Source organism: Zosterops lateralis (assembly GCF_965231275.1).
Source record: "Zosterops lateralis genome assembly, chromosome: 4".
In the NCBI taxonomy this organism is placed as follows: domain Eukaryota; kingdom Metazoa; phylum Chordata; class Aves; order Passeriformes; family Zosteropidae; genus Zosterops; species Zosterops lateralis.
In genome coordinates this window covers 29,413,220-29,429,086 of record NC_139765.1, presented here as the reverse complement: position 1 = coordinate 29,429,086, position 15,867 = coordinate 29,413,220, and the positions used below count along the sequence as shown (strand labels likewise).

Genomic DNA, 15,867 nt, shown 5'->3' with positions numbered 1-15,867 from the left:
GACAATCATATTCAATATATTTTCCCCAAGCCTTTTTTATCTCCACTGAGAATTAGCCAACACACTATTTTCTAGTCTTGACATGATACTGAAGAACTTGCTCAGCTGCATATTAGCCATAAGTAATAGGAAGAAGATATGTGTGACACATCTTTTAATGAAGCAATAAAAAAAGAAGTGAAAATCCATTTAGAGAGAACTCAAATGCACATATATCACACAAGACCATGGGGAAGGAAAACAATTTCCCAGCTCCCTCCTCAGGATTGCTTCACAGATTAGTAGTCTGCTTGCAGGAATCCTATCCATTTCCCAATAATCCCTCAGGAGAGAATGTATGAAAGGCAGATACACTCATTGGAAAGAGCATATGGGTGATAGATCTCTATGCATCATTAGAAAAAGAGAATATGAATCAATGCAACTAGTAATACAACTGTATCACATCCTGGCAGCTAGACAGATGGGCTCCTAGTAAGGAAATTAGAAGCAGCTGGAGTTGTCTCCCTGCATAATATTAATCCCCAAATTGTATTTTGTTACAGAACAAAGGTAGACTGACTTGCTGTACCCAGTACTCCATTCTGGATATTAGAGGACCCCAACAGGAGTGAACAGCCTTTCGTTTTCTACAACACTCCAGTAGGCTCTTGGTTTCCTCATACACAGCATCTTCTTGTGATGTCCAAGAACGTCTAAGAAAGCCAAGACCCAAAAATGCAAGATCTGGCATGAAATTACTTTGAATACTCAAAGCACAGCCACATCAGGAATGCGGCAGGAGAGGTGTCTGCCCTGTGCACCTCCTCATACAGAGGGAAGCAGAGGACATGGGGCAGTGAGAGGAAGGAGAGGATGCACATGTGATACCTATGAAGTTCCCTTGTCCTTTTGCCCTTCCAAGCACACACACAAGGAAATTAAAGGGAACAAAGGCACTCCCTGTATCACAGAATTGTACAGTTATTAGGATTAGAAAAGACATTTAATATCAAAGTACAACCATTGAACTAACACTACAAGTGCATCACTAAACCCTGTCCCCAGCTGTCACATCTACATGTCTTCTAAATACCTCCAGAGATGGCGACTCAATTTGTCTGAGCAGGTTGTTCCAGTGTTTGACAACCATTTCATTGAAGAATTTTTTTGTAATATCCAACCTAAACCTCCTCTAGTGCAACTTGAGGTTGTTTCCTCTAATCCTACTTTGAAGAGGTCAGTCCCCACCTGGCCACACCCTCCTTTCAGGTAGTCTCACAGAGCCATAAGGTCTCCCCTGAGCCTCCATTAGTCCAGCCTAAACAATCCCAGCTCCCTCAGCCACTCCACATGATATTTGTGCTCCAGACTCTTCACCAGCTCCACTGCCTTTCTCTGGACATGAGAATGCTCTTGCAGTGAGGTGCCCAGAACTGGACATAGGATTTGAGGTATGGCCGCAACAGTGCCGAGTACAAGAGATGACCAGTGCCCTGGTCCTGCTGGCCACACCATTCCTGATACAAGCCCTAATCAGCTGCAATTCAAGATGGGGATGAGATAGCACGAGGTATGGAAATACCTGATGGCTGGGGTACGTATACACTGTGTACATACATGTACAAATACCCTAGATGGTGTACACAGCTTGCAGAAATTTGGAAAAAAGCTGGTAGATTCAGCACACATAAGGTAAGCAGGCTGTGCAGTAGGGGAAATGAGAAGTTATATTGATTATTAAACAACTGAGGCCTAAAAATTTCACATGTATGCAATTTAGAAATGAAACACTAAAAAGAGACGATGATCTGCAGAAGCATTTCTGAACAAGGTTAATAATAAGTTATTTATTTCCCCAAAGAGAAGAGATATTTCCAAAAGTAATTCAAAAAAGCCCCTATGCCTCAATTTAGTTATTAGCCAAGTTTTGTAGGAGGGTTTCTCTTCTGCTTTCCTGTGGAGGGCAGAGAGCTCAGTAATCAGAGTGGAAAACTGACCTCATAAAGATTTCTGTTCTGTTAGCTGCAATTCCTTTTTGAAGAAAGGCAGTTTTTCATTCTGTTGAACAGCCACATCTGTATTTCAGGCCTCTGCATGAGTGACTGCAGGACACTTTTAACAGTGGTATAAATGTATCTCATTTACCCATGGAGGAGGCTCATGTCCACACCCAGAGAAATGAGACTGTGATCGCTAAAACTGGAGGTGCTCAGGAGTGCCCTGTCTGCATTTCCACCAGATCTCTGAGAATACATTTGGCTTTTATGAGTGAACATCACAATGTTCAACCATAAATACTGGCTAACTGGTATCTTCATAAATCTGCACTAACTGTTCTAAAAAACAGCTTTTCACATGAATGAATAAAGCTTCATAATACCCTTGAGATTTAAGCAAAAATTAGCCAGCAAGCATAGCTAAAACAATAACACATTACATAGAAAAAAACCTTGACTTATTGTTGACACCTCTGAATGCTATCAAATATTAAAAATAATTAAAATTAATTGCAACATCATAACTGGTTAACACCACGCTCCGACTCCCAGAATTTTTCCCACATGAAACATTTCAAGCGTTTCTCTTTCTACGAAAATTTCACCCCAGACCTATTTTAAAGTGATTTCCCTTTTGTTTTCTGATCCTATTTCTAGCCTACTTTGTGATGACTTGCTTAGTATGCATAGTCAGTGAATATCCATATTGTAGGTAGCCTCCTCACTTCTGTTTTTCTAGTTCTGTTCCCTGATTCTTTTCTTTCTTATGTAAGTATTTTCTAAGATTCTAAAATTGCAGATGAAAACTGCCAAAGTCTCTAATTTAGATTTGATTACCTCTCATTCAACCTGCATCTCTAAGTAGACTGGCCTAGTCTCTGGGATTTTAAAGTACCAGAAGTTTCTTCTTCAGAATCAAGGACTGTATCTAGCTACATGGTATTTCTTCAGGAGGCTCTGTGAATTTTTTAGATCTTTCTTTTTTAGGTCTAAAAGAAAGCAAGTTCTTCTTAATGACAGTTCTGAGAAAGAAAAAGACAAACCAGCTTCATTTGTGAAAAAAAAAAAAAACCAACAAACTTGATGGCATTCAAAGAGGATCTTTGAATATGAAGCTGCCACTTAGTTAGACAGGCTGCACAATCTGTGATTAATATCGACTGTGACTCAATGATACTACTGCCACCAGAGGGCTAAAGTTGTACTATTCAAAGAGAAGATAGAGGCTGAGAGAACTCAGACATTACCTGTATGATTTAGACATAGCACATGTCCTAGCTTCTACCCAAATTTTCATAAAATCAAGCATCCTGTTGTTGGCCCTCCATAAGGCATATGCTTGGCTCTTTCTCAATAATACTTTAACAGTATTTAGTTTACTGACAAAGAGTTCACCAGTTTCTGTTATGGTGGATGTTACCTACATGACTTGTTTGCATGCTGAGTATCTGATTTTGCTGCAGATTAAGTGTAAATCCATTCCTTGGTCCACAGGCAAGGCAAGAACTTAGCATTTCAAGCTACCAGAAGGAGATATTGACCAGATCCCTTCAGCCTGGGACTGGACACAGTCTCCACCTAAAGTTAAGTTTGTGCAAATACTGGCTAACTGGTATCTCCACAAGTCTGCACTAACCGTTCCAAAAAACAGCATTATTTTATGCTCAGCATCCTGCTGACTGATGATGAAAGAAATAAACTACTCAACAAAACCCTGAATAATGTCATATCTAAAAATAGCCAGCAGTTCAGACCAGTGCAGTAATAGCAGTGTAATATTGGTACTAATTACAGGCCAACAGATTGCAGACCAATTGCAGACCTTGAAGCTAAGTGCGGCTTTCTGAAATGAGCCAGAACAAAATGTACTCAGAAAGACAAAACACTCTTGAATACTGTCAAAGAGATAGCTGCATCAGATCAGCCTCATACTGAGATGCAAGGAGAACCTCTTAAACCATTAGTAAAGCTGCAGTACTTAATTATTTTTAATAGCCCTTAATATGAACACCAGTGCCAAAGTACTTATAAATAAGACTACTCAGTAATTTTCAGGAGCCAACACTGGGCTCCACAATGCTTAGACCTCCATTTACAGGATCAGGCAGGCTAAAACAAAAGCACAGTTAATAACTCATAGTACAGATTCACCTGCTACGTCAGGGATCATTTTCCCAGAGCTGCCCATTAACTATCAACAGAGCTTCAGCAAGCACAGGTCAGAGTGCTCTGTGATTACAGCAAAGCTGCATCACCATGCACTGAATCATGGTGACACAGCATGCAGGGAGGAAAGGTTTAAAAGTGCCCTTAACTCTTTGCACTGGAGATGAAAGGAACAGAGCTGGGCATAGCATGGGCCAGCAGAGACCCTGATAGGGAGGAGTGGGAATGAAAAGGAGGGGTTGAGTAGACCTTGAAGATCAATCAAAGATGGGAGAGAATGGCAAAGTGCATTTGCCAGGAAACTAGGGAAAGAGAGTGCTCCTGAATCACAAGAGTGGTCAGCCCTCTCAGAGGAGGAGCAAGAGGAAAATCAAAGAGTAAGAAGGAAGCAAAAAATCACATCCTGAAACAAGGAAGCTTCTACAATGCTCGGCTGCACCCAGAAAGAAGCACATCCTGGAACACACATTTTTTTTCTGGCTGTCCACACTTCTCCCTGCCATCCTCACTCTCAGGAGCAGCAAGAAATAATCTGTGTTGAAAGGCCACTTGCTTTTGCCTAGGTGAGCAGGATGCTCTGCCGTGCTTCCCAGAACAAAAATACATGTCCTGGACTTCTGATTACTCTTGAACAGAACTTGGTCAGAGGATACCACCATGCAGTAGTTTTGGTGGATGCTGAAAGATATGGGAAAAAAGGACAGTGGTTAAAAATAATAATTGCATTCACCTGAATGAAAAAAATGGCACTTGCCATTGCTATCCATCTAACATTCCAGCTGTGTTTTTCTTATTTTATAATTCATTTTACAGGCCAAGTACCCTGGATTTCTGCAAGAGCATTACTGTGGGATCATCAGTTCTCAAGCTTTTCTAAAGTTATCATAAATGCATTAGAAAATTGCAGGGTATGATTTTAGAGGAGGGAAAAAAAAGATACACAAATAACAGTGCCATAATATCCACCAATTTTGGTTTCATTTTGCACAGAACTTCATGTTTTCATAGCACTTAATGAATTTAAAATGCATCTTTAATCAATATGTTTTCCAGTTGGATCACTCAGTTCTTCTACACAAATTTTCTAAGGAGACAGAAAGTTCTCTGGAAAGCAGGAGTAGTCTGGCCTACTGAATTCCCGTGCCTTATATTTGGGAAGTCTTGGTGATTGTCACCTCTGACCTAAGTTGTTCAAACACTTTTTAATGCTTAAGCTTTTCCCAGAATTAAGGCTCCCATCCATCCACCGTTTGCATTCTAACCTGGTCTAGAGGTAACTGCATGGCCAAAGAAAAGGCATCTTTGCCCTCCCCCTTCCAGGCTGGGCACACTAGCAGAGCATGCTGTGTCCTGGTAGCCAGCATCTCGTGCCTCACTGTCCCATAGGAGCGGAGACTCACCAGCACTACATGGGTAATTTCTTAACACATAGGCCAGCAAAGAACAAGGGATGGTTGTGTTTCTGGAATCATGGTTTAGAGCAGAGGGGTGTCTGAAGGCAAATTTGGGAGCCAAATCCCTTCCCCAAGCCTGTCAGATAGGAGACAAAACAATAACAGTCACCTGCCACATCCTTCATTCCTTTCAACAACAGAAATTATTTTTATCATGTATTACAAAAGGTTTTATTCTTTTTCCTCAAAGGAGACCAGGTCTTAGCTGCCCACCAGCCTACAGCCAAAGTCCAGCAGCCAGGACCAAACTATATGCCTTAACCTTGCCCTAAAAACAGATTAACCCTTCTCCCCCCCTCAAATTCTAGACAAACAATTCAGCCCAAGTCAGATATTCAGAATTGTCATCTCCACTCAGACATTTAAAGGGTTGTAAATGTATTATTATAAAACCTTCCACCACACTGTTCCAGTTCTCATAACTTCTGGCCCAGTACCCAGATCAGTGTCCTCAGATGAACACATCACCTGTCAGTGGAAGAATAACAATGTCAAACTTGAAAGTCTTTGGCTGTCTTAGAGCAAATGTGAAATGGAATCTCAGTATATCCAACAGCTCAAGAATCAATATAAGACAAATGAGTAAAACCATTTTCTTTGGATCAGTAACACAGCTGACATCAGCAATTCTGCTATTTGCCCCAAAATATCACTTGTACAGAATGTAACTACACCTGCACTCTAAAAAATTAGAAAGGAAATAGAGTACAGTTGGAACTAGTCATAAATATGAAAAAGTAGATTAATAATGAAAAAATGCTAACCTTACTCCCGTTCCTGTGCCCACTAAAATTTGAAATATGCCTCGTGGTCCTTTCTCTATTATATTTAATAGGCCTTTTTCCATTACATGAATTTAAAAGAATACATTTGAATTCTGCTCATGGAAAATTTTCTTCCCTCATTGAGCACAATGGCACATATTGAAAAAAAAAACCCAGAACTTGCAAGTGAAAGTCATGCTTCAATTAAAGCCTTTAAAAAAAATAGAATATTTGCAACTTGTAAGTGGAGCCAGAGCCATTTTCCTTTTGAGCACTGTCCTGCAAACAGTCTTGCATCTATGGGACTTCACTTGCATTAATTTAGTGTGGCAATTCTCACAAGCAGAAATTATTTATGTGGTCCTATCTACTGCTGAAACAGGAAAAAAATGAACATTGTGATTTTTTTGTTTTACGCCAAGACCAGTGTTAGAAGAGAGTGTGGTGTTCCCTCAACTGTGGTCAGGACTTGGGCCATAGCCTTCCATCAAATCACATTCAAAACTGTCTGCAGAAATCATCTCTCAACACATGAGGAGACTCATAACTAGCAGAGTAAGAAATGTGATTCATGGAATACAAACACCCCAAGGCACCTCTCAATTCTTTCCACTTCATATCTCCTAGGTGAAAAAAACATATTCTATGCTATCCAGTTTATTGCTGGAGAGTCAGGTTACACTGAGACTAACACATCAAATCAGTGTTCGCTTACTCCAATTAATAAATGTAAATATATATAAACCTGGGATCAGAATGGGAGATATAAACTGAATGGAAAAACATCACATAGAAAAGTTATGTTTCTCTGCCAGAGGAGGTTTTATTCATAAAACAGGAAAAAAAAATTCCAAGCTGCTCAAAATCACTTCTGGAACCAGAAATTAATACAGTAAGATCCATATACAAGCCTAGCAATTCAGTCAGGCTCACTGCCCCTCTCACTCATGAGGAAAACTCTTAAGAAGAGCATTGCTGAAGGGTTGACAGGTCTTACAGCTCCATGAGAGGACATTGGTGTGCATTGTCATTTTGCAAAGGTGAAGCAAATATAGCCAGTAAAATGCAGAATTGTTCTAAATTCCCTGAAAGAACACCTGTGGGAGGAAAACAGGCCCTTGCCCATTCCCTAGAAGTGCTCACTGGATGAGGCTCTGAGCAATGTGGTCTAGTGGAAACCACTCTGATTCTATGAAACATAGAAAGATGGTGAAAAATTAGTATTTCCATAGTTCCTTAGAAACTGGGAGAGAAACAACTTGCCCCAGGCATCACCCATCACCAGAAATGTATGTGAGGACCAGGAAGGGAATTTCCATTTTCAGAGTATTATGGCTTTGTTTAAGTTAGTTTAAACCTAACACCTCAGTGCTCTGGAACATGCCCCTGGCACAAGCAGGTGGCCAAGGCAGAGAGTACCAACACACTCAGGGCAGCTGTGTGCTTGCAAGGACTGTCAAGTCAAAGCCAAGCTTTGCTGGTCCCTGTTTCACCCTGACTTTGCCTTGTCCCTCTCCTGTCACCTAAAGACATAGGCTACGTCCAGCATGGGAAATCCCTCATTATCTTGCTTGCAGCAGTGGAGAGAATCCTTAAACAAGGTATTAAGCTCAGAAGTCTAACTTATTTGTCTAATTTTTTTTTTTTTAAATTATGATGATTAATAACATAAAGTTTTCATCTCAGTACAAAGACACAGAGAAGCCTGGTGCAGGCTTCTTAATGGAAATGCAGAGCTGAACAACGTGTCTGTCAATCAGCAAACCCCCCAGTAAAGGGTCTGACTCTTAAAGTAATGAAACAATTATGGTTAGATCTTATTACTTATTAGTTACAACACAGTGGCATTTCCAGTCAGGGCAAGATGCTTTGCCTGGCACAATGCACTGAACACAAAATATAATCCAGTGGCTTTCTTTGCAGAGCTGTAGCTTAATGCCTGATCCCACTGCTGTTCTTTAATACATGCAGTAAAATTATATTTATATTAAAATTAGCTATGGTAGCAGCAGCAGTTATTTCTACTGTCAGAAGGAATGCAGGTCATTTAGTTTGGGAGGGCAATTGCTTCTTCTCCCCTCTGTGCAGGAGTTTACCCTGCCCAGAAAATGGAAATACAAGAGGAAAGCATTGAGAGGAATGACAGACTTGTCTTTACAAACAAGCAGTGGTCTGCTGGTAGATAAAACTAGCACTGAGAGATAAAAGAAACAATGGGAAAGATTCCACTGATTGATGAGTGGAAAAGAAGATATTTGCCTTTACAAACAAACTGTAGGTTTGCTGATAAATGAAGTTGGATATTGAAAGATGAAAGAAACAATGGGGAAAAGCCATAAATTCCGTAAGAATTAAAAATTAGGTATTAGGCACTCCACAAAGTCTGTACCTCTCAAGTACCTCAGCCAATGGGGAAAGAGAGAGGGAAATGTGGGCAGGAAATAAGGATAAAAAGGAGGCCGGGTCCTCCAAAATTTGAGAGACCCCAGGGGAAATGCCCCATGGCCTCTCTCATTATTTGAATAAAGTAAAATGATTCCTCTGTCTCCTTTTTGGACATAAACTTCTGGCATTTGTGGATTAATTTTCCTAACAGCACCATAGCTGGTGCACAGGTTTCACTTCTGGCAAGTATTGTTGAAAAAAAAAAGCAGAATTCACCCTCTTTCCAATGCACAAGGCAACAGCTTTTTTTAAGCAGCAAGGGCAGACCCTGACCTGTGCCAGCCTAAGAAAGGAAAGGGCATAAAACCTAGAAACAAACTGCGTGAAGAAGCAACAATATCATGTCTTCAAAGGTCAGCTCAGGTTTTCCAAATGAGATGTAGTACAGTCTGTGAGCACAGGATGTAACTAAGAGTGAGAGTTCCAACTGAGAGAGGGAGCATGAGCCTTGGGGAAGAAAGCTCTACCAAAATGTGGGACACGTTCCTTAGGTAGCTGATGAAGGCTTCTTTGCTGAAGCAATGTAAAAGGAATCACAAATACCATAGGAAAATTCACAGTGGATTCACAGTGATGAAGAACATGAGCCATCCGGCTTTCTCTACCTCTTAACATCTCTAACCTAAAATCTACCAGTAAAGGCAAAAGGATCATGAAATGGCATCCAGTCTAGAAAAGACTTAAGAAAGTAACCAAAATACTTTAATCTTAGTTCCAAATTTTGTATTTTTTCCCCCTCAGGCCATGTATGCTATTATTGTCCATGTCTAGTACTTGTGCAAAACTTTCAGCTTAGCAGTGAATGAAAGCAAGGGTGTGTTGCAGAGGTTTGTTTTTGGTGGTAATGATACCAAACCCATGCCACTATACAGAGACACACCTATGTCTAAAAACCACAGTCATAAAACTGAAAAAAACCCAAGAAGTAAGTCACTTTATATAATTTGATATTTAAAAGAAAAAGATCCAATCAAATTTCTTCAAGGTTTTGGGTACCTTCACATACTACCACAGATAAAAAAGCCAAACTAAACAAAACCCCCATAATCCAATAATATTCTAGAAACAGGGGATTTTGAATGAAGTCTGAACACTTCATATTTAGAAATTATAAGTGCATACAGTTACCACTACCTTCTAGGAATTGTTTATCTAGAAGACACAAAAGGATCAAAGGACTGTGAGGATGGATGGCCTGGAAGGATTACAAGTGCCTATACTTTTCTGTTTCCATTCTTTCAAATAATGAAAGCTGCAGAGAAAAAAATTTCAAGGACAAGGAATGCAAAAAATCAGTATTACTAGCAACATCAACTAAATCCTGCTTCTCCAAAAGGTGGACTCAATTCCTCTTATAAACTTCTCTCTGCCTCCTCGTTTAACAAGTGCTACATTTGGTCAGCCAAGTCATCTCAACTACACACAATGCTGCCTGAAGCCTGCAACCAAAAAACAAGAAGAAAGTAGTGGTTTTTACAGCTTAGGACTGGTGTAAATTCACAAGTCCTAAGTGGCTGACACCATTAGGTTTTTCATTTTCCAGAAGACAGCTACATATGCAAGTGGGTATCAAAGCTAGAAAATTCATCATTTCAGTCTTACCCACTTTTTTCCTGTCCTAAGAGAAAAGAAGAGCATTCTTCTTCAGTAGTGCAAGATCATCTCATCCAATTCTCTCTCCCAGGACGACGCCACCAGCCAGGACACAGTCATGCAGAGGTATTTCCCCACACATACTCAAAGTAGCCAACAACGAAGACAGTAAGAAACTGCTGTGGTGAAACCCTGTTTAAGCATTGACATTTATCTGCCAGTGGATTCCTTTCTTTTTCTCAAGTATTTTCTGACTAAAAGGCTAAAAATAGTTTAGCGATGAAAGCCATTAATAATGAGTGAACTGTGTTGTAGGATTTGGTGTCATATTAACTGTATAAAGAAATAACAGCATAACAAAGATCTGGTTAATAATGCATCCCCTGTTGAACTCAAAGTAACACCTAATTAACAACAAGGGTTTGTATTAAACTCGGTGCTGAGGCAGTCCATTGGCCTTTCTGACAAACAACTGCTCAATTTTTTAGTGTTTTCCTGTTTACTGAAGCACAGACATTTTAGGTCAGCAAACACCACAACACACAGCTCTGATCTCCTGCACCATATGGGACACAGAAGTCATTCAGGAATCCCTGCAGTGGAGAGGTTACTTCTTCTGAGCCTCATGAACAAACACTGACCTCAGGAGTTTATAGAAGAAGCAAATCCCAGGCTTGGTTATGATTTGCACTAAGACTGGCCTCCATTCAGGATTTTTTTACCCTGCCAGGATAGACTGAAGATGCAAGGATCAAGTCCTGTTCTTCCTGGGCAGGCAGCTCATGCTTTGTATCCCAACCTCTCACTCTCTTAAATGTAATTCACTCCTCAACACAGATTCTCCAAGGGGCATAAGTGCAAGGAGAAGGTAAAATTGCCAGTGTGCTGCTATTTGTGACTTAAATCATTACAGGAATCTCAATTTTTAATTGCAGAAGGCAGAGAATTACCTATCATACCTCTTTCTCTCACAGAGGTATGAGCACATGTACAGTTTCATGGACAAGGCTCCAAAGCCAGATAGGAGCTGCTGTCTTTCAGATGGAGTGATTGACAAAGCTGAACTGGAAGTAAATGCTACAGTCCCAGTGTTCTCAAGAGTAACCATCTTAAGTCAGAGGAAGCCAAGAACAACTGCTCACTGATACAGAGGTGCACTACTCTTAGAGTCATAGAATCATTTTGGTTGTGTGAAAAACGAGTCCCACTCTTTTAGAAAAAATTATAAGTTTAATAAAAATTTAAAATCGACAATTAGGAGACATAAGAGCAAATGTTCCAGCTGGGGTGCCTCACCAGAAAGCACACCCTTCTCTTGCAATTACTGTGTTCTAAGGACTGCTGTTTTACATATTCAATAGATATTAAAACATTCTTTTCGGTTTTAAGTATCTCCAATCATCTTATCTGATAGATTTATTTGTGGGTGGCTCCACTCTGTCTGGTAACATGAGTCTTATAAATCTTTTTCTTGAGGTTTTTGGCTGTTTTCATTTTGATAAAAAAAACCAGAAATCCAGCAGCCTTCATGCAGGGCCACAAGGTGACGACCCTTCCCCCATATCTCCTGGCCTGGTGAGTCTAGATGCCACAAAGAAGAAAAAACCTAGTCTTTTTACCATTTACACCATGTCACAATCAGAAAATACATTCATCACTTTTCTAAACTCTATTAATAAAACATAATACAGTACAATTATACATATAGTATTCATTCTAATATTTGTGAAAAGGTAACTTTATAATATGCATTTATTACAGTTGGAAAAGACCTCCAAGATTATCAAGTCTAACTGCTACCCTGACACTGCCAAATCCACCACTGAACCACATCCCTGAGAGCCACATGTACACATTTGTTTAAATACCTTCAGGGATGGTGAGTCAGCCTCTTCCCTGAGCAGCCTCTGCCAGTGCTTGACAATCCTGATGCAACTTGAGGCAATTTTCTCTTGTTCTGAGTTCCTTATACAGATGAGGAGCTACATATACATGAGTGGATGAAACATGGAAGGGAAATCCAAGTCTCAGAGGCACACACAGAGATAACTAAACCAGCCATCTTCTGGAACTGACCTCCCAGGTTATTCCTACACGATACACGGAATAAGAATAAAAGCCACCTGAACAGGAGATGGCTTAAGATACTGAAGCCCATGCATTTAATCCCTGAGTGGCTATCTTTAAAACAAAGGCATGGTGATATATCATTTTATGGAACCTAAACTTTCTGCAGTCTTCCAACAGGATCACCTAGTCCTGCCAGGACACTGTCCTGTGTGGCACCATAAGAGAGCTGCATTTGAAGAAATAAAAGTGTAGGAAAAAGTGCAAAATACCATCATGGTGTGCTCAACAAACACAAGTCATTAAATACCCCAGTTTATTAAAGAGGACAGATGAACCAACAAAAATGAGTTTGTCCAGAATCTGTCTTTGGGCCTCTCTACCTGTGTGCCCCCAAGTACAGCATTGCACTGTATTGCAGGGACAGATCCCACAAGACTCCAAACTGTACAGACACTGCACAGCCCCAGACTACCAGAAGCAACATCTACTTTGCTAACATATCGACACAGACTAATGATAGCAATATCTAACAGGGAGGAAATGTTCCCTGGGGATCCCACCATGGAGCAGAGAAGAGAGGGCACAGTTAAAGCATTAGCAGGAGGCCTTCTTTCAAAGTAAGCCTGAGGTGCATGAGGTTTTCACCAACGAGCTGGAGCCTGATGATTAGATACTAATAAGAAAAATATCCTGCAGTCCCAGAAGAAAACCAGTCATGCGTATCTCCTTTACCTCATCATTTGAGGTATCTTGTGTGTGTTTTTCTACACAATTTAAAGGGTTTAAATAATCTTCTTTTAAACAGGCTGTAAATTGTCTTATTTACATCACTATATGGTGGGTTTTGTATATTTAAAACCCTTTGATTGCTACTGGCTTTTAGGTGATTGACTTGGGCTGTCCCTGTTTAAGATTCAGATACCTGTGGTTAGGCAAGGAGTACCCTGGGCCAGGGAGTCAGTCCCTAACTACACCACAATAGAGCAGGAATTCCCACTGGGTTGCCCAACTCCCAACATTGCGCTGCTTAGCACAGTAAAAAAACCCCAAAAACAAAGCAAAAAACAACAACAAAACCATAACTAAAAATACATTTAAAAAAAAAAAAAACGTATTGTGCTTGTCTGTTTGTTTTCTACTTCTGGTATTGTTTCCCAATTCAGTTTTCCCAACTCTTACCTGTTATAAACAAATCAGTCAATTTAATAATTAAAGAGAATTTATTAAATTATCAGGGTCTAAGTTTTGAAAAGCCACAAGCAACACAGGGCCGAGCCAGACGATCAGCACTGGGTGAACCACATTTGAACTTCATTGCTCCAAACCTCCATGGTTCAAGAATTCTGCTTTTGCAGGCTCCTGTTTTTATACTTTTTTTCTGATGAGCAGCGGTTGGGGGGGGTCTTCTCGCTCCTTTGTTGCTCTTATCTTTTTAGCATATTCATGTATTTTCTTATCTCGCTGCTGGTCTGACGAAAAGTTTTCCCAGAATGGGTGAATAATAATTAATTTTCTTACTGGAATTCTCTTTGGGAATAAACGTTTATAAATATTATCTTATCGTAAGTACATATTGAATGTATATCACTGGGGCCTTGTCAGATGAACAAATCCTTTGGAATCAACATTTTTGGAGACAGCTTATCCTTGCTTTGGTATCTGCATTTCTCTTATCACCTGATGAGAGCCGCTTTTCCCCCTTACCAGCGTTGGTTATACGAATGCTGTAGTTTTTAATATTTTTTGCACAAATTATTTTGCAACACATATTACATTACCCACATAATGTCAGCTCTTTTCTATCCTCTCTATGCATATGCTGCTCACATAAACTCTTCCTATTCCTAATTAAGTTTGCTTTAAAAAATCAGCCTTCCCCTAACCACAAACTATATTTGTTACAGATGACCACACAGTCAGGGGATAATTATGAGGAAAAACTCCACTTTCAGGTCATGTCCTCTATTCTGCAAAAGAACTGCTCCATTGAAATGGCAGGTTATTGCATTCTCAACTGCTATTCATAATCTAGAGTCACTTAATGCAGAAGAAAGTTCTTATTTTGAAGAAATCTTCTGTTGTCTTCTCTTACAGTCAATACAATAAGGATACATTTATGGTATAAAGTATCCTGGCTATTATAGCAGAAAAGAAAACATATGACTTTTAGAGAAAGGAAGATGACAACTTTTAGTGATTTAACTTGCTTTAAAAATTAATACTCGCTAAAACAGGCAAACAGTATTCATAAATCTATACGACTCATTTATACCACTGAATTCTGTGTGAGGCATTTGAGTCAGCAATAGTGAAAGTGATTTCCTGGCCAACGTTCCACAAGCATATGATATTAAAGTCATAAGCTGAATCAACTGCTAACTTGACCAATGAAACTAAAACTAGCCCTTGCAAAACAAGAGATGAGCAAGGAACATGACAAATATATTTGGAACACTGCAAATGGAAGTCTTTCTCTGTTTTTCAAAAATGAAGGATAATTGTAAGTTTTGTAAAATCACCCAAAAGGATCATTAAGTCCGACTCCCTGCTCTTTGCAGACTACTTAACACTAAACGACATGACTACAATGGTGGTTACAGTAAGAGCTGCAAACAAGAACTACAAAAATACTGATTAACCCATTTTCTGATAATTCATAAACTTCAAAAGTACAACAACTACAGTAAATACTGATATTATCACACACAGCTCATGGCATCTAATTAATCACCGGAAGTTATTACTGCCAAACTCTTGATATTTAGGATACAAATACTCCATCCTACATTAACAGTCACCTCTACAGGCTGGCTACTCCTTGTTCAGCATATGCACAGCCCAGCTTGCTGTTGTGGAAGTGAAGAGGGCAGAAGACATAATTCAAAGTAAGTGCTTGAGCATCTGGAGAACATCTTTACTTGTAGACTGCAACCATAGCTGACCACCTAGTCCTGGCTGGAAAAGCAAATAACAGCACTATCTAAATACAGTTAAGTTGTACTCAGAGAGCCAAAAGTCTTCCCTAAGCAATCCAGAATGATAAATTTCTCCCAACAAGGTGAGAAGGGTTAAGGAGTTACCATTAACCTGGAGAGATAGATGGTTTCTGCCTTCCTGAAGCAGCTGTAGGAGTTATCCCTGGAGAGAAGCGAAAGCACAAGCTGAGCAGCCAGGACCTCAACAACACTGAAGTCACACTAGAAGGTTGTTTCTGTTTCTATAAGTGCAACCCAGCAGTTGTCTGTCAGCTAAAGATAGCCTGAGAGCCTTCCTCAAAACTAGATGATGACTCCTCCTCTTGCATGAATGCAAAGCTTCTTGCACTGCATGAGCATGTACCCACCCCGTCTGTCTAGGACAGAAGGTGCAGGAGGGCTTGAGGTGCTTTCAAGGTTT

General features: G+C 39.9%; 1 protein-coding gene across 2 annotated transcripts in view; it reads right to left on the bottom strand.

Annotated features, from left to right (window-relative positions):
* Positions 1-15,649, bottom strand: part of TMCC3 (transmembrane and coiled-coil domain family 3) — an 89,140-nt gene extending 73,491 nt beyond the window's left edge. Inside the window, exon 1 of one of the 2 annotated variants that reach the window (XM_083858883.1) lies at positions 15,559-15,649. Coding sequence is in view for 1 of the 2 variants with exons in the window: in XM_083858882.1 (XP_083715008.1) it covers positions 15,552-15,554 (3 nt within the window). In the remaining variant the exon portion in view is untranslated. Of the gene's footprint in view, positions 1-15,551 lie in introns of both variants that reach the window. The other variant, XM_083858882.1, reaches the window with a different exon arrangement.
* Between the last annotated feature and the right edge of the window lie 218 nt (positions 15,650-15,867).